This window comes from Macaca nemestrina, chromosome 20 (genome assembly GCF_043159975.1).
Source record: "Macaca nemestrina isolate mMacNem1 chromosome 20, mMacNem.hap1, whole genome shotgun sequence".
NCBI classification, from domain to species: domain Eukaryota; kingdom Metazoa; phylum Chordata; class Mammalia; order Primates; family Cercopithecidae; genus Macaca; species Macaca nemestrina.
Window position 1 is genome coordinate 48,727,727 of NC_092144.1, and position 22,124 is coordinate 48,749,850.

Below are 22,124 nucleotides of genomic sequence, written 5' to 3' on the forward strand. Positions count from 1 at the left end.
GGCTGTGGCTCTTTGGTAATGGGTATGTGTCCCCCACTGGACAGGGAGCCTGGTGAGGGCAGGGACCAGAGCTTTCCTGATCCCTGCTCTGTCCCCAAATTCACCCCACAGAGAAGTGTGCATGCAGCAGGCACTCAGTACACATATGCTGAACACCTGAGTGCCACCGACAGCTGCGGGGGCACTGGGGCAATCTGTGTTTCTCAGCCTCGCGTCGGGGGTTAAGGGGGCGGGAATTACGCAGCGAGGTCCGGAGGTCGCACGCCCTTCGAAAGCGGTGGAACCCGGGGGCCAGGTGGAACTCGGTGTAACAGAGCCCCTGTGGTCGCGCCCCGTCTCAGAACCCGGTGTGGGAGACGCTCTCCCCGCCCGAAGAGGGAAGGCGGGCGGGACTCCCCCTGGGCTCCATGAATAACCAGGCGCGGACCCCAGCCCCCTCCTCGGCGCGGACCTCAACCTCAGTCCGGGCTTCTACCCCGACCCGGACACCGACTCCACTCCGGACCCCGACTCCAGTCCGGACTCGGACCCCCATCCGGACCCAGACTCCAGTCCTGACTCCGTCTCCGGCCCGGCTTCCCGCTCTGGTCCAGCCTCCCGCTCCAGCCCACATCCCCACTCAGGTCCCGACTCCCGCTCTGGCCCGGATACCCGGTCTGGTTCCGCCTCCTGCTCGGGCCTGGATCCCTACTCCGGTCCCGACTCCTGGTCGCGTCCGGAACCCAACTCCAGTCCCGACTCCGGCTCGGACCCTGACTCCTCCAGTCCGGGTCCCAGCCCCAGCCCCAGCCCCAGACCCCGCCCAGGTCCTGGCGGGGATTCGGACCGCGCTCCCCGCCTTGGACTCCTACCCGGCCCCGGCCCTATCTTTGGATTCGCCCCCGGAACCTGCTCCGGAGCCGCCTTTGTCGCCCGAGGAGGACCCTGAGCCGGCCCCGAGCCTGAAGCTCATCCCGTCGGTCTCCAGCGAGGCCGGGCCCGCCCTGGGGCCACTTCCCGCTCACACTCCTCTGGCCGCGAAATCATCCGGGCCCACCCTGGACTTCACCTTCAGGGCAGACCCGTCGGCCACTGGGCTGGCAGATCCCCACATTCCCAGCCCTGTCCCCGCGCCCATCCTGGGGACCATCCCGTCGGCCCTCTCCTTACAGAATTCTACGGAAACCTTGGTCTCCACCAGCGAGAACTTCGCGCTGGACAAGAGGGTCCTGATTCGAGTGACCTACTGGTGAGGACCTCACACACGCCTCTCCCAACTCCCGGGGACAGGGCCGGCGGTGGAGGCTGGGACTCCGAGGACGTGGAGGTCAGGGTTGGGGTAGGGCGAGGGGAGGGATTCAGGTAGAGCCCCAGAGTCTCAGTTCCTAGATTGGAAACTCGCTCTTGTCTCTCATTCTCTTTGGGGCGGGAGAAATTCAGGTTCAAATCCCTGCTTTGGATATGAGCTTCATTCATTCATCCCCGCGGGCCAAGTGCCAGGCCTGTGCTGGGGATGAGGTGCTGAGCAGAGCGACCTGCTTTGCTCCCCAGCAAAACCGACACAAAGACACCGCACATGATGGGTGCTCTGGCTTCCCTTCCCAGCCTCTCTCCTGCCCTGGAAGCCTCTCTGGCGCCTTGTCTCTCTCTCTCTCACTTTCTCCTCTTCTGCCCAGGCAGTCTCTCCCACTCTCTGTCTCCCCACCTCACTCTCTCACTGTTTTGTTTTTGTTTTTGTTTCAGACAGGGTCTTGCTTTATTGCCCAGGCTGGAGTGCAATTTTGCACTCACAGCTCACTGCAGCCTCGACCTCTAGGGCTCAAGAGATCCTCCCACCTCAGCCTCCTGAGTAGCTGGGACTACAGGCGTGCACCACCATGCCTGCCTTTTTTTTTCTTTTTTTTTTTTGAGCAGAGTTTCACTCTTGTTGCCCAGGCTGGAGTGCAATGCTGTGATCTCCGCTCACTGCAACCTCTGCCTCCTGGGTTCAAACAATTCTCCTGCCTCAGCCTCCAGAATAACTGGGACCACAGGCATGTGCCACCACGCCCGGCTAATTTTGTATTTTTTTTTTTAGTAGAGACGGGGTTTCACTGTGTTGGACAGGCTAGTCTCTATCTCCTGACCTTGTGATCCACCTGCCTTGGCCTCCCAAAGTGCTGGGTTTACAGGCATGAGCCACCGCGCCTGGCCCCTAATTTTTTAATTTTTTGTAGAGACAAGGCCGGGGATGGGATGCGGGGGCAGTATCACTATGTTACCCAGGCTGTTCTTGAACTCCTAGATTCAAGCAGTCCTCCTGCCTCAGCCTCCCAAAGAGCTGGGATTACAGGTGTGAGCCACCGTGCCTAGCCTGTGTCTTTCCTTTCCCAGAGTGTTGTGTGTTTCTCCTTCCCCCTATCTCGGTTCCCTCATCTCTGGCCTCTTTCTTTCTCTCCATCTTCTCTTTTCTGTCTCTTTCTCTGACTCAATGGATTCATGGATTCATTCATTCATTTGACAACTACTTCTTCAGCACCCACCATGTTCCAGGCCCTATTGGCATCAGGGACACAGCAGTGAACAAGACAGAGATCCCTGTCCTTGTGGCTCCCACGGGCTGGTGTGGAGGGGCAAGCAATAAACAATAATATGACCCCTGGAAAATGATCTCATATGTGAGGAGGTGATACGTACTGTGAACAAAAGGCATTTTGGGGGGTTGCAGTTTTAGCTGGGGTGGTCAGGAAGGCCTCACTGAGAAGGGGATATATGAAAGAAGCCCTGAAGGAAGGAGAGAAGGACTTGTGTGGATGCTGTGGGGAGAGCATTCGGCTGAGGGAACTGCCAGTGCAAAGGCCCTGAGGCAGGGCATACCTGGGGTGTTGAAAGATGAGCTAGGAGGCCGGGCCCGGTGGCTCAAGCCTGTAATCCCAGCACTTTGGGAGGCCGAGACGGGCGGATCACGAGGTCAGGAGATCGAGACCACCCTGGCTAACACGGTGAAACCCCGTCTCCACTAAAAAATACAAAAAACTAGCCGGGCGAGGTGGTGGGCGCCTGTAGTCCCAGCTACTCCGGAGGCTGAGGCAGGAGAATGGCGTGAACCCGGGAGGCGGAGCTTGCAGTGAGCTGAGATCCGGCCACTGCACTCCAGCCTGGGCGGCAGAGCGAGACTCCATCTCAAAAAAAAAAAAAATAAATAAAAAAGAAAGATGAGCTAGGGGCCAGGCCTGTAATCCCAGCACTTTGGGAGGCCGAAGCTGGTGAATCACTTGAGGCCAGGAGTTCGAGACCAGCCTGGGCAACATGGTGAAACCCCATCTTTACAAAAAATTCAAAAATTAACTGGGCGTGATGGTGCATGCCTATAATCCCAGCTACTTGGGAAGCTGAGGTGGGAGAATCGCTGGAACCCACGAGGTGGAAGGTTGCAGTGAGTCGAGATCACACCACTGTTCTCTAGCCTGGGCGGCAGCACAAGACTCTGTCTCAAAAAAAAAAAAAAAAAAAAAAAATTGGGCACAGTGGCTCACGCCTGTAATCCGAGCACTTTGGGAGGCCAAGGCAGGTGGATCATGAGGTCAGGAGATCGAAACCATCCTGGCCAACATGGTGAAACCCTGTCTCTATTAAAATACAAAAAATTAGCCAGGCGTGGTGGGGGTCGCCTGTAGTCCCAGCTACTCGGGCGACCGGGCAGGAGAATGGCGTGAATCCGGGACGCAGAGTGAGCCGAGATCACGCCACTGCACTCCAGCCTGACAACAGAGCGAGACTCCGTCTCAAAAAAAAAAAAAAAAAAAGAAAGAAAGAAAGATGAGCTAGGGGCTTCTGTGGCTGGCACAGGGTGAATGAGTTGGGGAGAAGTGGGAGAAGATGGGGACAGAGGGGTGAGAAGGCAGATCCTGTGGTGACTTGCAGGCCACGGGACGGACTGGTTTTTCCCCTGCGTGAGATGGTGCTACTTCAGGGTTCTGAACAGGGGAGGAAAATGATCTAACTCAGGTGTTCACAGGGTCCCCTGAGCTGGGGAAGATACTGATGCGGTGTCTTCCCTGGTCTCTCTCTAACTTTCTCCTCCTGCTCTTGGCCTCCAGTGGCCTCTGAAGCTATAGCCTTCGGGTGAGTAGTTTTGGCTTTGGAGGTAGGGGGAGCCTGAGGCAGGAAGACTGGGAGGAGTCCCTGTTTCCCCTCCCCTGCGACCGCATGACCCCATCTCCTGCCCTCAGTACATTCTACTGAAAAACAGCCTGGAGCAGCAATTTCCAAGTCACCTACTCTTTGTAAGTGTGTGGGGGTCCTGGGGGAGAGGGGAGTGGTCAGGGATCTGAGATCCCCAAAGGGCTTGGAGGGGAGATCTTAGCCTCCCCTACCCCTGCCATCTCCTCCCAGGAGGAGGACAGAGCTGCCCAGGCTACAGGGGAGTTTGAGGTGTTTGTGAACGGGAGACTGGTCCATTCCAAGAAGGTGATTCTGAGTAAGGGACCGGGACAGGGAGGCGGGGTGGTGCTGAGGTCCTGGGGTGGGACACCTGTGTGCTTTCTCCCCTCTGTGCCCAGAGGGGTGATGGCTTTGTGAACGAGTCTGGGCTGCAGAAAATTGTGAGCGTCATCTATGAGGAGATCAAGAAAAGGTAGCCGGCAAGGGGTGGAGCTGGAGGTGAGCGAGGAGCTCCCAAGGCTGTGGTGGGAGGGGTGGGGGCCGGGTAGGAGGATGGGGCGGGGCTCTGTCTCAGTCCTCATCCTACCTCACTGTTAGAATCATGACAAGTCACCTACACCCTTTTCTGAGCCTCAGTTTCCTCATCTGTAAGACCCTGGGGTAGGACTGTGTTCAGTGAGTTTGAAAAATAGCAAGGAGGCAGGGCACAATCCTAGCACTTTGGGTGGCTGAGATGGCAGATCACTTGAGCCCAGGAGTTCGAGACCAGCCAGGGCAACGTAACGAGACTCTGTCTCTACAATAAATAAATAAATAAATAAAATAAATTAGCCAGGCACAGTGGCTCACGCCTGTAATTCCAGCATGTTGAAAGCCTGAGGTGGGTGGATTGCTTGACCTCAGGAGTTAGAGGCTGCAATGGGCTCTGACTGGACCACTGCACTCTAGCTTGGGTGACAGAGCAAGACCCTGTCTCTACAAGAAAAAAAAAGGGGGATGGGCGTGGTGGCTCACACCTGCAATCCCAGCACTTTGGGAGGCCGAGGTGGGCGGATCACGAGGTCAGGAGATCGAGACCATCCTGGCTAACACAGTGAAACCTTGTCTCTACTAAAAATACAAAAAATTAGCCAGGCGTGGTGGCGGGCGCCTGTAGTCCCAGCTGCTCGGAGGCTGAGACCAGAGAATGGAGTGAACCTGGGAGGTGGAGCTTGCAGGGATCCGAGATTGCACCACTGCACTCCAACCTGGTGACAGAGCGAGACTCCGTCTCAAAAAAACAAAAAAATAAAAAGAAGGAAAAGAAAAAATAGTGAGGAAACTAGAATGGGCATTGTAGTCCATGGAAAACAGTAGAACAGTGCCTGAGGCATGGTAAACCCTGTATAAACACTTATTTTTATGGAGCCGTTATTGTTATTGTTATTGTTATTTTAATTTTTTTTCTCTCTTCTCTCCCATCTCAGGAGTCTCAGCGGGATGATGAGAAGGGCTGAAATGTTGTCAAGTCAGGTCCTTTTCTGATGGTGGTTGGGGCTGGGGTGAGCTCAGGGAGGGGGAAGAGGAGAATACATGCAGAGTCTGCCCCCCTGTGTCCGGTCTGACTGTGTCTGCTGTCGCCACACTCACCTCTGAGGTCTGTGGAAGTCACCTGCTGCACTACTCCCAGCATCTCCAATATTCTAGCCCCAGGGGTGGGAGGGAGGAGGAGCTTGGAAGGCTAGTCCTGTGGCTCCAGTCCTCTAGCCTCCACTCTTCTTGCTGCTGAGGCCAGTTTGTTTCTTTGGTGGCTTCGTCATTTCTCATGCCCTGGTTCCAGATACACTTTGAAACCTTCCATCTTATTGTTATTTACTGGGGTTGTGAAGGAAACAGGGATGGCAGTCAGTCTCAAACTCTTGACACTCCAACTCGATTATGCTCCACGGCTCACTTTCTAAACCTGTAAGATCTATGTTCCAGCCTGGGCAACATAGTGAGACCCCAACTCTATAAAAAATAAAAAATTAGCCAGGTGTGGTGGTGTGTGCCTGTGGTCCCAGCTATTTGGGAGGCTGAGGCAGGAGGATGGCTTGAGCCCAGAAGGCTGCAGTGAGCCATGATTATGCCACTGTATTGCAGCCTGGGAAACAGAACGAGACCCTGTTTCGGAAAAAACCCATAGGTTTTAGAATGACAGTGTTGTAGGGAGTGTCTCTGTGACCTGGGGCTGGGGGAGAGGCATTTTCACATTCATTGGACGTTAGGGGCTCTCTACTGTGCACCTGGCATGGTGGGGTCAGTGGTCACATGCCAGGAGGTCAAGGGCACAGACGGGGGGACTCAGACTTTACCACTTAGTTGCTGTGTGACTACCAATAAGGGATGCCACCCCTCTGAGCCTCAGTTTCCTCCTCCATAAAATGGATGTCATAGCACTATTTAACTCGTGGAATTTTTGTGATAGTTACATACTAAATTATGCTTGGGAAGGGATTAGCAGAAGGCTTATCACAGAATTAGTAGGTTTCAGTTAGTAGTAGATTTCGGTTAGGAGTGCTTTTGCCTGCAAGTAACAGCAGACTTGACTGCCAATGTCTCATACAGTAGAAAACACAAATTCTGTTTTGTTTGTTTTTTGAGATGGAGTCTGGCTCTGTCACCCAGGCTGGAGTGCAATGGCGCAATCTTGGCTTACTGCAACCTCTGCCTCCTGGGTTCAAGCGATTCTCCTGCCTCAGCTTCCCGAATAGCTGGGATTACAGGCATGAACCACCACACCCAGCTAATTTTTGTATTTTTAGTAGAGATGGGGTTTTGCCATGTTGGACAGGCTGGTCTCAAACGCCTGACCTCAAGTGATCCACCCACCTCAGCATCCTAAAGTGCTGGGATTACAGGCATGAGCCACCTTGCCCCGCCTGATCTTTTCAACACCTCACAGGATAATGTGCTGGCCCTGTACAACGATATGCTGGTGTGAGCAGGAAATAATTTATCTATCATGTCTGCTAAGACAGAGTGCTGGAGGGTAGGGGAAAGTCCCAGAACATATATGGGGTTTCTCAGTGAAATCTGTATGTGTCAAGTGGTATAAAACATGAGAGGATATTTCCTATGTGAAAGATACTTTCCACCCCCTACAGTTAGGGAATTGCTTTTTTGTTTTGTTTTGTTTTGAGACAGAGTCTCGCTCTGTCACCCAGGCTGGATTGTAGTGGCACAATCTCGGTTCACTGCAGCCTTGAACTCCTGGGCTCAAGTGATGCTCCCACGTCAGCCTCCCAAGTAGCTGGGGTTACGGGCATGTGCAACAATGCCAGGCTAATGATTTTGTTTTTTGAGACAGAGTCTCACTCTGTCCCCCAGGCTGGAGTGCAGTGGTGTGATCTCAGATCACTGTAACCTCTGCCTCCCGAGTTCAAGCCATTCTCCTGCCTCAGCCTCCTCCTGAGTAGCTGGGATTATAGGCGCGCGCCACTATGCCCAGCTATTTTTGTATTCTTTTTTTTTTTTTTTTTTTTTTAATTTTTTGAGACGGAGTCTTGCTCTGTAGCCCGGGCTGGAGTGCAGTGGCCAGATCTCAGCTCACTGCAAGCTCCGCCTCCCGGGTTTACGCCATTCTCCTGCCTCAGCCTCCGGAGTAGCTGGGACTACAGGCGCCCGCCACCTCGCCCGGCTAGTTTTTTGTATTTTTAGTAGAGACGGAGTTTTCACCGTGTTAGCCAGGATGGTCTCGATCTCCTGACCTCGTGATCCGCCCGTCTCGGCCTCCCAAAGTGCTGGGATTACAGGCTTGAGCCACCGCGCCCGGCCTATTTTTGTATTCTTAATAGAGAAGGGGTTTCGCCATGTTGGTCAGGCTGGTCTCGAACTCCTGACCTTGGGATCTGCCTGCCTCGGCCTCCCAAAGTGCTGGGGTTTCAGGTGTGAGCCACTGCGCCCAGCAGGCTAATGATTTTTGTATTTTTAGTAGAGACGGGGGTCTCCTCATGCTGCCCAGGCTGGTCTTGAACTCCTGGGCTCAAGCAATTCACCTGCCTCGGCCTTCCGAAGTGCTGGGATTACAGACGTGAGCCACCATGCCCAGCCAGGGATTTGCTTTAATCACACTTTTATGAACTTGGTGACACCATCCTGGTTCAGAACGCCTAACATACCTGATAAAATATTTTTATTTTTTATTTTTTTGAGACAGAGTCTCGCCCTGTCGCCCAGGCTAGAGTGCAATGGCGTGATCTCGGCTCACTGCAATCTCCGCCTCCCGGGTTCAAGTGATTCTTCCTGCCTCAGCCTCCTGAGTAGCTGGGATTATAGGTGTGCGCCACCACACCGGGCTAATTTTTTTTTTTTTTTTTTTTTTTTTTGAGACGGAGTCTCGCTCTGTCGCCCAGGCTGGAGTGCAGTGGCCGGATCTCAGCTCACTGCAAGCTCCACCTCCTGGGTTCACGCCATTCTCCTGCCTCAGCCTCCTGAGTAGCTGGGACTATAGGCGCCCGCCACCTCGCCCGGCTAATTTTTTGTATTTTTTAGTAGAGACGGGGTTTCACCGTGTTAGCCAGCATGGTCTCTATCTCCTGACCTCGTGATCCGCCCATCTCGGCCTCCCAAAGTGCTGGGATTACAGGCTTGAGCCACCGCGCCCGGCCGGGGCTAATTTTTTGTATCTTTAGTAGAGACGGGGTTTCACCATGTTGGCCAGGCTGGTCTCCAACTCCTGACCTCGTGATCCGCCCACCTTGGCCTCCCAAAGTGCTGGGATTACAGGCGTGAGCCACCGCGCCCGGCCTAAAATATTTTAAAAGTATTTTTAATGCAAAATTGAGCTGGTGGGAAGGTAAGGGAACTCCTGGAGTCCAGAAATCTTACAGAAATATAAATCCAGAGGTGTTTGGTGTTGGAGTTGGTACTTGCTGTGAGGAAATCTGCTAATTTTGATGACGAGAACCTGCATGACTCAAAATGTGAAGGGAAAAGACAGAACCCAAGGCCCAAGCAGGATGAGATGCCAGAGTGGAGACCACGTGGATGCCGGGAACCCCAGGAGGCAGTACCCTCCAGTGGGTAGGTTGGGACAAAATGCCCCTCACAGAGGTAGGAGGTTGGGGTGATTAGCTGTCTTCACCTTGTTAGTGAGCAAATGATTGAAAGAAAGCCTTCTGGGCCGTGCGCGGTGGCTCAAGCCTGTAATCCCAGCACTTTGGGAGGCCGAGGTGGGTGGATCGCGAGGTCAGGAGATCGAGACCATCCTGGCTAACACGGTGAAACCCCATCTCTACTAAAAATACAAAAAAATTAGCTGGGCGTGGTGGTGGGCGCCTGTAGTTCCAGCTACTCGGGAGGCTGAGGCAGGAGAATGGCGTGAACCCGGGAGGCGGAGCTTGCAGTGAGCCCAGATCGCCCCACTGCACTCCAGCCTGAGCGACAGAGGGAGACTCCGCCTTAAAAAAAAAAAAAAAAAAATAGAGAAAGCCTTCTGTTAATAAGCCTGCACTCACAAATTTGGGACTTGAATTCCCGCCATCTGACAAGTCCAAAATTTCATCTAAATTAATGTCTGGTTAGGAATGTTCCCAAGTACATGTTAACATTAAACAGAAGTCAACTAAGATGCTAAACCATTTCCCAAGTAGTTCCCAAAGATAACGTTTTGAGGAACATGAGTTAGCCATGAAAAGGAGCGGGACATTGTGGCTCACACCTGTAATCCCAGCACTTAGAGAGGCAGAGGCGGGAGGATGGCTTGAGGCCAGGAGTTCAAGACCCCAGCCTGGGCAACATAGGGAGACCGTCTCTACAAAAAATACAAAACTTAGCCCAGCATGGTGGCATGGGCCTGTAGTCCCAGCTACTCAGGAAACTGAGGCTGAAGGATTGCTCGAGCCCAGGAGGTCGAGGCTGCAGTGAGCCAAGATGGTGCCACTGCACTCCATTCTGGGCAACAGAGTGAGACTCTCAGAAAAAACAAAAACAAGCAAAAAAACAAACAGTGGCTGGGCGCGGTGGGTCACGCCTTTAATCCCAACACTTTGGGAGGCTGAAGCGGGCAGATCACGAGGTCAGGAGATCAAGACCATCCTGGCTAACACGGTGAAACCCTGTCTTTACTAAAAATGCAAAAAGTTAGCCGGGTGTGGTGGCATGTGCCTGTAGTCCCGGGTACTCCAGAGGCTGAGGCAGGAGAATCGCTTGAACCCAGGAGGCAGAGATTGCAGTAAGCCGAGATTGCACCACTGCACTCCAGCCTGGATGACAGAGTGAGACTCCATCTCGGGGGGAAAAAAAAATGTACTATGGAAAATGAGTAAACATGCATAAATGCATAGAAAATATTAAAACATTCTGCAAACAACCCAGATGTCCAAAAGATGTCTAGTTCATTATACTAAGATACAGCCTTACATTGTAGCTGTAAAAAAAAAAAAAGCCCAGTGGAGTAGCTCATGCCCAGCACTTAGCACTTTGGGAAACTGAGGCGGGAGGAACAGTTGAAGCTAGGAGTTGGAGACAAGCCTAGACAACATAATGAGGCCCCATCTCTTTCTATATATTAAAAAAAAAGAAAAAAAAACCCTGATATATAAATCTCTCCATATACAACTGAAAAAACTCAAGATGCTGATAGAGGTATATAATATGCTACCTTGATTTTATATTTTTTAAAATGTATACCACGTGATGCAAATTAACTGCCTTGATTTTAAAAGGGAAAATGCACAATATTTAGATTGATGTTTATTTGCATATGCATTAGAAAACTTGAAAGGCATACAGTGAAAAAGCAAAAAACAAGCAAAACCAAGAAAACAACAACAACAAAACCCCAAGCCATAAGCAATGACACCTGCATGGAATAGTTCTGAGTTTGACAGAGGACAGCAACAAGAGAGAGTTCTCACAGCATCTTTTGATACTTTTTTTCTTTTTTTTTTGAGACGGAGTCCCACTCTGTTGACCAGGCTGGAGTGCAGTGGCGTGAACTCAGCTCACTGCAACCTCTGCCTCCCAGGTTCAAGTGATTCTCCTGTCTCAGCCTCCCAAGTAGCTGGGACTACAGGCGCGTGCCACCACACCCGGCTAATTTCTTATTTTTAGTAGAGATGGGTTTCACCATATGGGCCAGACTGGTCTTGAATTCCTGACCTCGGGTGATTCACCAGCCTTGGCCTCCCAAAGTGCTGGGATTACAGGCGTGAGCCACTGCGCCCGGCCGATACTTTTTTTGTTGTTGTTGAGTCTTGTGAATAGAATACATATTCTAGAATAAAAAGCTTAAAATTAAAAAAAAAAGTTTATTCCACACCTACCCAATTTCACAGACTTGAAAACATGGATCATATAATAAATACGTGGGTTTTTCTACTGAATATTTACCGTTCATCTAAAGTACCTCAGAATACACAAATATGAATCTTACTCTAGGATTTGTTGACATGACCACAAATTGTGAAATTTCAAAGTCCTCTCAATAGCCTTCCAGTCCTAGTAACTCAGGTACACCTGGATTCCTGACAACTCTATTTCTTTGTTTCCTTTCATCACTTTGGTTCATTTCTATGGGTTCTATTATTGGCATTTTTTTTCTCAGATCTTTGCAAAACCATCCTTTATGGTGAAAGTCTTGAAGGATTCTCCACAAATGCAGGAAAATGCATTGCTAAAAAAGTGCTAAGTCAGAAGTATCTTGGGACCTGTTTGAACACAAGATTCGGCCGGGCGCGGTGGCTCAAGCCTGTAAAGTAATCCCAGCACTGTGCAAGGCCGAAGCGGCAGGATCGCTCAGGTCCAAGCGTTCGGGACCAGCCTAGGGATGCGAGACTCCCAGATTCAACAGTCTTGTCTGTTTCCATTTCGCAGTGTGCTTCCTCCTTCAATTGCACATTGCCGTATTCCCTTCCAGTTTGCATTCCCCCTAACGACAGAGTTAACTAAACTGGCACAGCCTGCCTGTTCTTTTGATCCGAAAAGGGTCACTTGGCTATTCTTTGCCACCAGTCCCATCATCACAGCCGACTCAGTCGGCCAGAGGACTGAGGGCCTCGGAGGCAGTCAGCGCTACAGTAAACGCGACAGCAGCGAAGTCCATCTGCGGTGGATCCGCGTCAAAGGCTGCTTCCCTCGCCCTGCAGCCTTCCACGAACAGCCTGCGGCGTTCCTCGAAATCCCGTAGTAATCTGACCGGAATCATGGAGCTACCATCCAGATACTCGCGGAACAAGAGCTGCCGGTTAATTTCTAAGAAAGCGAGCTGCTGATGGGGGTCTGGCGCGGACGCCAGGCCCGGGACGCTGCTGGGGATGGGCTCGGGCACAGGGCTCGGCACCCGCGCCATGGACCGCGTAGCTTCGGCCACTAGGCCTTCCCGGGACTCCTGCACCCGAACCCCGCCGCCGACTGCCCCCTGCAGTATGTCGCTGACGCCACTCGCTGGGCCCACCTGTGGGACACTGCTGTCTCCGGGGAGCTCAGACATCTCCAACAGTCCAGTCGACTCCGCCATAGTCCGAGTGTTTCTACGGAGACGGAAATAACGGTATGGCGCTGCTGTATGCAGGATATGCGCATGCGCGAGTCTCGGTGTGTGCGTAAACGCTGCGCGTGCGACAGTGTGCGCATGCGTAAGCACGGTGCACGCTCCTCGAGCGTTCCCTAGCGGTCCTGAGTAGCCATTACGTCTGTAGCCGCCTCTGGTCCTCTGAGCGCCTGAGGACCTGCGGACTGTGCGGTATTTTAAATTACAACCACTTCAATATTAATGTAAAGTTCCTTATAAGGTCATTTTCCAGCTCCTGTCTTTTTTTTTTTTTCCAGACTGGGTCTCGCCCTGTCACCTAGGCTGGAGTGCAGTGATGCGATCTCGGTTACTGCTGCTTTGACCTCCCAGCTTCAAGCCATCCTCCTGCTTCAGCCTCTGGAGTAGCTGGCACCACCACACCCAGCTAATTTTTTATTTTTTGTAGAAATTGGAGCTCACTTTGTTGCCCAGGCTGGTCTCGAACTTCTGGTCTCAAGTGATCATCCTGCCTTGGCCTCCCAAAGTGCTGGGATTACAGGCCTAAGCCACGTGGCCTGGCCTGTAAGTAATATTTTGACACTGCAAGTTTGGGGGTTTCCCAAAACCACCTTTAGGCCTGATAATTCCCAGAGCTCATTGAAATGTTATACTCAGTCATGCGTATTACAGGCAAAGGACACAGATTAGAAGAGATGTATAAGGCACAATCTGGGATGGGGAGGGTTTCAACTGTGAAGTTCCTGTGTTCCTAGGGATGTGTTACCCTTTGTCGTCCATGTGTGGCAATAAGTGCGGGGGTAGTGCTGACATAGGACTCTTACCCAGGCTTTGGTGTTGAGAATTTTTATTGGGGTTTTACTACATAGGCATGCTTGATTAAACCATTGCCCATTTTGTTGAAGTCAATCTCCAGCCTCCTACCTGATATCACATGGCTCCAAGCCCCAACTCTCTAATGATGTGGTTAGTCTTTCTGTGTGGCTAGCTCTGATCCTGATGATAACCCAAAATGTGAAAGTCTGTGTTCCATTTAAAATCAGTCAGCTGTGGCTGGGTGTAGTGGCTCATGCCTGTAATCCCAGCACGTTGGGAGGCAAAGGTGGGAGGATCGCTTGAGCCCATGAGTTTGAGACCAGCCTGGGCAACATAGTGAGACCCCTGTCCCTACAAAAACATATCAGGCAGGCATGGTGGCATGTGCACCTGTAGTCACAGCTGTTCAGGAGGCTGAGGTGGGAAGATGACTTGAGCTTGGGAGGTCGACTGTGCAGTGAGCTATGATTGCATCACTGCACTCCAGCCCTGTGTGACACAGCGAGACCCTGACTCGAAAAAAAAAAAATTCTTTGAATTTAACTGGAATCCAAATATGAGAGTTGCTGGCAATTGAACTTCAGGAGGATCCATCTAACAATTCTGACCTATCACAGGTCGTGTCTGGGAGCTGACTGGGTTGGAAATCATTCTGACTCATGCGTACCTTGCTTTGTTTCTACAATTCTCTTGGAGAGATGGAGTGAGTTCTCCCACATGTGACATATATGCTTCAAAAGGCACATTTGTGATATTCCACAGAAGACAAAAGAAAGGACTTCTTTGGAAGGTAACTTTAAATTAGGCAGATAGCTTGATCACTGGAGGGAATTGGTAATTATGAGCTAGCCGTAAAGTCTCCAGAATTCAGCATAGCTTCCAATTTGAATGGCTATAATAATACACTGCTCATTACCTGCAAGTCAAAGAGGCCAGAGAAACTCTCTGGAAAAATAGAAAAATCAAGTAAAAATTCTTAAAGTAAGTTTTAATGCTGAATCTCCAACTACCTTATTTTATTTTTATTTTTTTGAGACAGAGTCTCACTCTGTCACCCAGGTTGGAGTGCAGTGGGCACGATCTAGGCTCACTGCAACCTCCACCTCCTGGGTCACTGCAGCTTACACTTCCTGGGCTCAAGCGATTCTCCTGCCTCAGCCTCCTGAGGAGCTGGGATTACAGGTGCCCACCACCGCGCCCAGCTAATTTTTGTATTTTTAGTAGAGACAGGATTTCGCCATGTTGGCCAGGATGGTCTCAAAACTCCTGGCCTCAAGTGATTTGCCCTGCCTCGGCCTCCCAAAGTGCTGGAGGCCAGGCGCGGTGGTCATGCCTGTGATCTCAGCACTTTGGGAGGCAGAGGAGGGTGGATCATGAGGTCAGGAGATTGAGACCATCCTGGCCAACATGATGAAACCCCATCTCTACTAAAAATACAAAATTAGCTGAGTGTGGTGGTGCACGCCTGTAGTTTCAGCTACTTGGGAGGCTGAGGCACAAAAATCGCTTGAACCCAGGAGGCGGAGATTGCAGTGAGCTGAGATCATGCCACTGCAGTCCAGCCTGGCGACAGAGTGAGACTCCATCTCAAAACAAAACAAAACAAAACCAAAAACCAAAATAAAGTGCTGGGATTACAGGCGTGAACCACCACGCCTGGCCGCCAAAACACAATTTTTGATAATTAGTCCCAAATAAATTCTGACCACAGCTTCTCCATCTCAACTGAAGGCAACTCAATCCTTCTAGTTGTTCCAAATGAAAAAATCTTGGAGTCATTTGTTCTCTCTTTTTGTGTGTGTGTGTGTGTGTGTGTGTGCGTGGATCCTCACCCTGTCACCCAGGCTGGAGTGCAATGGCACCATCTCGGCTCACTGCAATGTCTGCCTCCTGGGTTCAAGTGATTCCCCTGCCTCAGCCTCCCAAGTGGCTTGGACTACTGGCACACACCACCACGCCTGGCTAATTTTTTGTATCTTTAGTAGAGATGGAGTTTCGCCGTGTTGGCCAGGCTGGTCTCGAACTCCTGACCTCATGATCCACCTGCCTTGGCCTCCCAAAGTGCTGGGATTACAGGCATGAGCCACCACGCCTGGCAACATTCTCAAATATGACATTCAATCTGTCAGCAAATTTTGTTGGGTCAGCTTTCTCAACATAATGAGAATCTGTTGTTCACTGTTTACACTTCCTCTGCACCCATCCTGCTGAACCACCACCATCTCTTCCCCAGATTATTACAATAGCCTCCTGCTGGTCTCTCTGCTTCTACTTTGCCCCCTACAATCTATTTTTAATAAAATATCCAGAATGGTTATTATTATTTTTCTGAGATGGAGTCTCGCTCTATTGCCCAGGCTGGAGTGCAGTGACGTGATCTCGGCTCACTGCAACCTCTGCCTCCCGGGTTCAAGTGATTCTCCTGCCTCAGCCTCCTGAGTAGCTGGGATTACAGGTGCCCGCCACTATGCCGGCTAATTTTTGTATTTTTAGTAGAGACAGCATTTTGCCATGTTGACCAGGCTGGTCTCGAACTCCTGACCTCAAGTAAACCACCCACCTCAGCCTCTCAAAGTGCTGGGATTACAGGCGTGAATCACTGCACCCAGCCCACAATGATTATTTTAAAATGCAAGTCAGACAGCTCACTCTTCAACTCAAAACCTCCAGTAACTTCACTTCCCTCAGAATAAAAGCCAAAATCCCAACAATGGTCTATAATTCCAATACCAGTTCAGGCCAACTTGCTACTTCTCTGACTTCATCCCCATTCCTTTCCCCTTGCTTGCTCTGCTCCAAATCAAGGTGACTTCCTCACTACTTCTCAAATACCTCAGAGAACTCCTGCCTTAAACAGTGACTGTTTAGTTTGCCTGGAATACATATAACTTGTAATAATATATGACATAAATAACATGTATTGTGTACAATAACATATAAAATATATTCTATATTTATAATACAAAATAATTTATTATGCCTATTTCCTCTATTTGAATGGAACCTGAATTCCACAGGGCAGGGAATTATAAAAATTTACCATTTTAGGCCGGGCGCGGTGGCTCACGCCTGTAATCCCAGCACTTTGGGAGGCCGAGGCAGGTGGATCACAAGGTCAGGAGATTGAGACCATCCTGGCTAACATGGTGAAACCCCGTCTCTACTTAAAATACAAAAAATTAGCCGGGCGTGGTGGCGGGCGCCTGTAGTCCCAGCTACTTGGGAGGCTGAGGCAGGAGAATGGCCTGAACCCGGGAGGTGGAACTTGCAGTGAGCCGAGATCGAGCCACTGTACTCCAGCCCAGGTGACAGAGCGAGACTCTGTCTCAAAAAAAAAAAAAAAAAAAAAAAAAAAAAAATTTACCATTTTAAGCCAGGCGTGGTGGCTCAGTCTGTAATCCTAGCACTTTGGGAAGCTGAGACGGGTGGATTGCTTGAGGCCAAGAGTTCAAGATTAGCCTGGGCGACATGGTGAAAACCCATCTCTACAAAAAATACAAAAATTAGCCAGGCATGGTTGTAGGTGCCCGTAGTCCCTGCTACTCAGGAGGCTGAGGTGGGAGAATCACCTGAGCCTGGGAGGTTGAGGCTGCAGTGAGCCATGATTATACCACTGCACTCCAGCCTGGGTGACAGAGGTGACATACTGTCTCAAACAAACAAACAAAGAAACAAACAAACAACCAAACGAACAAAAAATTTTTTTAAAGAGATAGCATTCTTTATTTGAAGGCTGAGAGAGATTTTCTCCTGACAACACTTCTGACACCAAATATGTGTGGGATTTTCCATAACAATTCTCCAAAACAAACTGAGTGTCCCACAGTTCCATTCTGATACCAACTATTTGCTGTTAGTGCAGACCCCACAGGTCCCATAAGACTATGCCCACTTCAGATGCCAGTCACAAATGGAGTATGTAGGCTACCCACACTTCTACCCAGCCAAGTACAAATTCAGGAGTTCCTATGACCCACCACCTCAGGTTTGATAATTTGCTAGAACTCACATAACTTAGCAAAGTGCTGTATTTACTAGTACTAGCTTATTTATTTCGAGACAGAGTCTCACTCTGTCTACCCAGGCTTGAGTGCAGTGGTTCCATCTCGGCTCAATGCAACCTCCACCTCCTGCATTCAAGTGATTCTTGTGCCTCAGTCACCTGAGTAGCTGGGATTACAGGTGTGTTACCACCATGCCAGGCTAATTTGTGTATTTTTTAGTAGAGACGGGGTTTTGCTATGCTGGCTAGGCTGGTCTTGAACTCCTGTCCTCAAGTGATCCACCCTTCTTGGCCTCCCAAAGTGCTGGGATTACAGGTGTGAGCCACTGCGCCCAGCCAGTACTAGTTTATTATAAAGGATACAACTCAGAGAGAGCCATGTAGAAGAGATGTACAGGGTAAAGGGTGGGTGTGGGCGTCACGTAGAGCTTCCATGCCCTCTCTTGGTAGGGTTCTCCCAGCACCTTGATGTGTTCAATCTGGAAACTCTCAAAATCCTGCTGTTTGGGACTTTATGGAGGTTTACTTACATAGGCATCATTGATAAATCACTTACCAATGGTAATTGACTCAATCTCCAGTCCCTTGCTCCTCTCCCCACCAGGAGGTTGGGGATGGGGCTGAGAGTTCCAAGCTTCCAGTGAAGCCTTGGTCTTTCTAGTGACTAGCCTCCACTGCAAAACTATCTAAGGGCCACCAAGTGTCACCTCATTAGAGCAAAAGATGTTCCTAACACACTATCACTCGTTGATTCTAAGGGTTTTAGGAGTTCTGTGCCAGGAACCAGAGAGAAAGACCAAACACTGTATCTTTCTTATTATAGCACAAAGGCTATTTTTACTTTGAGGATCAATGATTTTCATCTGGTGTTTGCTCCTTTTGGAGCAAACCCGTGACCCATCCATTGCATGAGAAATGGAGGTATTTTTTTGCTTTCCTTGCAGAAAACAATATGTATGGGTAGATCTTGGTGACAGGAGGAGGTGGGAGTATCTAGTCATTGTATTTAGCTGACAGAGAACCACCTCCCTCTTTCCTTTTTTGTGTGTTCTGTCCAATCCCTGAAGAAAACAGAACCTTACCCACCATCCTAGTTGTATTCACTTCAGAGCTGGTGTCCAATGCCCATTTATTGGAAGGTCTTCCCACATTCAGCATGTGCAGGTGGCCATTTCTCCAGAAGCAGTTGAGTCTGGATCTCAGATATGAGGTCATATGTTTAGGTTTGCATAAAGAAACTGAATTCAGTTTCAATGTGTATTTAATTCAAATTCAGTTGGAATGTGTATTTAGCTATTCTAAGGATGTGCGTTGGTCCAAGAACTCTAGATTCTTATGTGCTGCCCCTCACAAATCCCAAAACTTTGGATGTTTAACCTCTATAAGATGTCACCTTGACAGAGCAAGACTACATCTGGAAAAAAAACAAAACTTGTAAGGATGTAGAATGGCTGGGTGTGGTGGCTCACACCTGTAATCCCAGCAATTTGGGAAGCCAAAGGTGGCGGATCACTTGAGGTCAGGAGTTTGAAACCAGCCTGGCCAACATGGCAAAACCCCATTTCTACTAAAAATACAAAAATTACCTGGGCATGGTGGTGCACGCCTATAGTCCCTGCTACTTGGAAGGCCAAGGCAGGAGAATCACTTGATACCTGGGAGGTGGAGGTTGCAGTGAGCCGAGATCGCACCACTGTACTCCAGCCTGGTGACAGAGCAAGACTCTGTCTCAAAAAAAAAAAAAAAAAAAAAAAAAGAAAGAAAAGAAAAAGAAAAGAAATGAGGTGAGCTGACTTTGAGGTTGATGTAGTTACATAATGAATAAAACACCCAGAAGCACTCTGAAAAAGAAGTATAATAAAAGGCTTTAGCATTACCAGATTTAGAACTAGTTAGAAAATCTAGAACACAGTTTTTGTACAAAAAGGCATCTTAAAACAATTAGTGGGGCTGGGCATGGTGCCCAGCACTTTGGGAGGCTGAAGCAGGTGGATCGCCTGAGGTCAGGAGTTTGAGACCAACCTGGACAACATAGTGAAACCCTCTCTACTAAAAATACAAGAAAATAGTTGGGGCCGGGCGCGGTGGCTCACGCCTGTAATCCCAGCACTTTGGGAGGCCGAGGCGGGCGGATCACAAGGTCAGGAGATCGAGACCACGGTGAAACCCCGTCTCTACTAAAAATACAAAAAATTAGCCGGGCGCGGTTGTGGGCGCCTGTAGTCCCAGCTACTCGGGAGGCTGAGGCAGGAGAATGGCGTGAACCCGGGAGGTGGAGCTTGCAGTGAGCCGAGATCGCGCCACTGCACTCCAGCCTGGGCTGGGCGACAGAGCGAGACTCCGTCTCAAAAAAAAAAAAAAAAAAAAAAAAAAAATATATATATATATATATAGGATCCTTGCTGCTGTCTCCCATCTTCTGGCCTGCCTGGATGTTCAAGGGGACAATGACAGAGCTGTGGACTGCAGGAAGATGGCTTGCTTCTCTTCCAGTGGGATTTGGATCATGGGCATTTTGTAGCCTTTGAACTGGCATTAATTGCCAGGTTGGGCCATCAGGAACTTGCGCGTCCATCTCAGGGAGACCTGGCCTTCAGAAATGACAGCATTTGGCCCCAGGAGAAGCCTGCAATTCAGCCTTGGTCTTCCCAGTGTGTGCCGCCCATGGGGATATGGGACAGTAAGGAGCTAAGCAGAACCTGCTGCCTGAATAGGGGAACCTGCATGCTGGGATCCTTTTGTGGCTGCCCCCCGTCCTTCTATGGATGGAACTGTGAGCACGATGTGTGCAAAGAGAACTGTGGGTCTGTGCTCCATGACACCTGGCTGCCCAAGAAGCGTTCCCTGTGTAAATGTTGGCAGGGCCAGCTCTGCTGCTTTCCTCAGGCATTTTACCTGGCTGTGATGGCCTCGTGATGGATGAGCATCTCATGGCTTCCAGGACTCCAGAACTACCACCGTCTGCATGTACCACTTTAATGCTTGCTGGCATCTGCCTTTCTATACAAAGTTACTATTAATCGACATTGACCTATTTCCAGGAATACAATTTTAGATATCATGCAAATTTCATGACCAGTAAAAGCTGCTGCTACAATGTCCTAACTGAAGGATGATCATTTGTTAGTTGCCTTAAAATAATGAATACATTTCCAAAATGGTCTCTAACGTTTCCTTATAGTACCAACTACTTCTTACCTCTTTGCCCTGCCCTCTCCCAAAAAACTACTTTTTTCAAAAGAAAGTCAGCCATATGGTCGGGAATGGTGGCTCATGCCTGTAATCCCGGCACTTTGGGAGGCCAACGCGGGTGGATCACCTGAAGTTGGGAGTTCGAGACCAGCCTGACCAATATGGAGAAACCCTGTCTCTACTAAAAATACAAAATTAGCCAGGCATGGTGGCGCATGCCTGTAATCCCAGCTACTCGGAAGGTTGAGGCAGGAGAATCGCTCAAACCCGGGAGGCGGAGGTTGCGGTGAGCTGAGATTGCGCCACTGCACTGCAGCCTGGGAAACAAGAGTGAAACTCCGTCTCAACAACAATGACAACAACAACAACAAAAGTCAGCCATATCTCCATTGTGCCCAAGTCCAGTGTTTCTTTTTTTTCTTTTTTTGAGATGGAGTCTTGTTCTGTCACCCAGGCTGGAGTGCAGTGGCGCAATCTCAGCTGAAGGAATGGAAGTCCGTCTGCATGTATGCAGGGAGACTGGGTAAGAAAGAGGAAGCAAATGGGAGAGAGCGGTTGGAAAACATAAAATAGGTTATTTGATTGGTGATTAGGTGGGTGTAGAGAAGCAAGTTAAAAGGCTAAATGGAAGGACAAGTTTCCATCATCTATAGAAAGATACATAAGACAAGGACCCCCTTTTTTCCCCCAAAGGCACTGTAAAAAGAATGAAGTCTTCTCAGAAAAAAATTATACCTCAATGTCCCCAACAAGATTGCTTAATAAATTATGTTTCCTCCGGCTGGGCGCGGTGGCTCAAGCCTGTAATCCCAGCACTTTGGGAGGCCGAGACGGGCGGATCACAAGGTCAGGAGATCGAGACCATCCTGGCTAACACAGCGAAACCCCGTCTCTACTAAAAATACAAAAAATTAGCCGGGCGAGGTGGCGGCGCCTGTGGTCCCAGCTACTCGGGAGGCTGAGGCAGGAGAATGGCGTGAACCCGGGAGGCGGAGCTTGCAGTGAGCTGAGATCTGGCCACTGCACTCCAGCCTGGGCGACAGAGCGAGACTCCGTCTCAAAAAAAAAAAAAAAAAAAAAAAAAAAAAAAAAAATTATGTTTCCTCCAAGCTATACAATTATTTTAACTGTTGAAGAGAAAATGTTCACAATGTAGTTGTAAACCAAGTGATAAAACCACATATTGTAGAGCTCATTTTTAAAATACATTGTATATATGTGTATGCACAGTAAAAATGGAAAATATATTGAAAAAAATTTGATCCTTATATTGTACCTGAGAATAAATTTCAAATGGTTCAAAGATTCAAATATGAACAATGAAACCACACACACACACACACACACACACACACACACACACACACACACACACACACACCAAGAGTACCTTAGGATTCAAAATACTGCAGGATTATTTATTTTTTATTTTTTGAGACAGGATCTCACTTTGTCACCTATGCTGGAGCCTGCTGGGCTCAAGTGATCCTTCCACCTCAG

The 22,124-nt window shown here is 49.6% G+C and overlaps 2 protein-coding genes and 1 pseudogene across 3 annotated transcripts; 2 read left to right on the plus strand and 1 right to left on the minus strand.

Annotated features, from left to right (window-relative positions):
- The first annotated feature begins 328 nt into the window (after positions 1-328).
- SELENOV (selenoprotein V) lies at positions 329-6,138 on the plus strand. 2 transcript variants are annotated; one of them, XM_011764800.2, is made up of 6 exons: positions 335-1,228; positions 4,059-4,083; positions 4,191-4,244; positions 4,354-4,428; positions 4,521-4,620; positions 5,589-6,138. In XM_011764800.2, exons 1-5 carry the CDS (start codon positions 408-410, stop codon positions 4,596-4,598), a joined length of 1,053 nt encoding a protein of 350 aa, XP_011763102.3. In that variant the 5' UTR covers positions 335-407; the 3' UTR covers positions 4,599-4,620; positions 5,589-6,138. The 2 variants fall into 2 exon arrangements, with proteins under 2 accessions (XP_024652892.2, XP_011763102.3); XM_024797124.2 differs by lacking the exons at positions 4,059-4,083; positions 4,191-4,244; positions 4,354-4,428; positions 4,521-4,620; positions 5,589-6,138 and adding an exon at positions 2,495-3,778 and having other exon boundaries at positions 329-1,228.
- Positions 6,139-10,820: 4,682 nt separating this feature from the next.
- On the minus strand, positions 10,821-12,671 carry LOC105495363 (EP300 interacting inhibitor of differentiation 2B). The gene has a single exon (XM_011764799.3). The coding sequence runs from the start codon at positions 12,599-12,601 to the stop codon at positions 12,116-12,118; it is 486 nt and encodes a 161-aa protein (XP_011763101.2). The 5' UTR covers positions 12,602-12,671; the 3' UTR covers positions 10,821-12,115.
- Positions 12,672-19,821: 7,150 nt separating this feature from the next.
- LOC105495362 (protein Cripto-like) lies at positions 19,822-20,604 on the plus strand (annotated as a pseudogene).
- The last annotated feature ends 1,520 nt before the right edge of the window (positions 20,605-22,124 follow it).

What these genes read in the sequence shown, in the direction of transcription:
- SELENOV (XM_024797124.2), top strand. Translation starts at nt 408, where the DNA reads ATGAATAACCAGGCGCGGACCCCAGCCCCCTCCTCGGCGCGGACCTCA. An exon ending in CTGATTCGAGTGACCTACTG is followed by an intron (nt 1,229 to 2,494) that starts GTGAGGACCTCA and finishes CTACTTCTTCAG; the next exon opens with CACCCACCATGTTCCAGGCC.
- LOC105495363 (XM_011764799.3), bottom strand. Translation starts at nt 12,601, where the DNA reads ATGGCGGAGTCGACTGGACTGTTGGAGATGTCTGAGCTCCCCGGAGAC.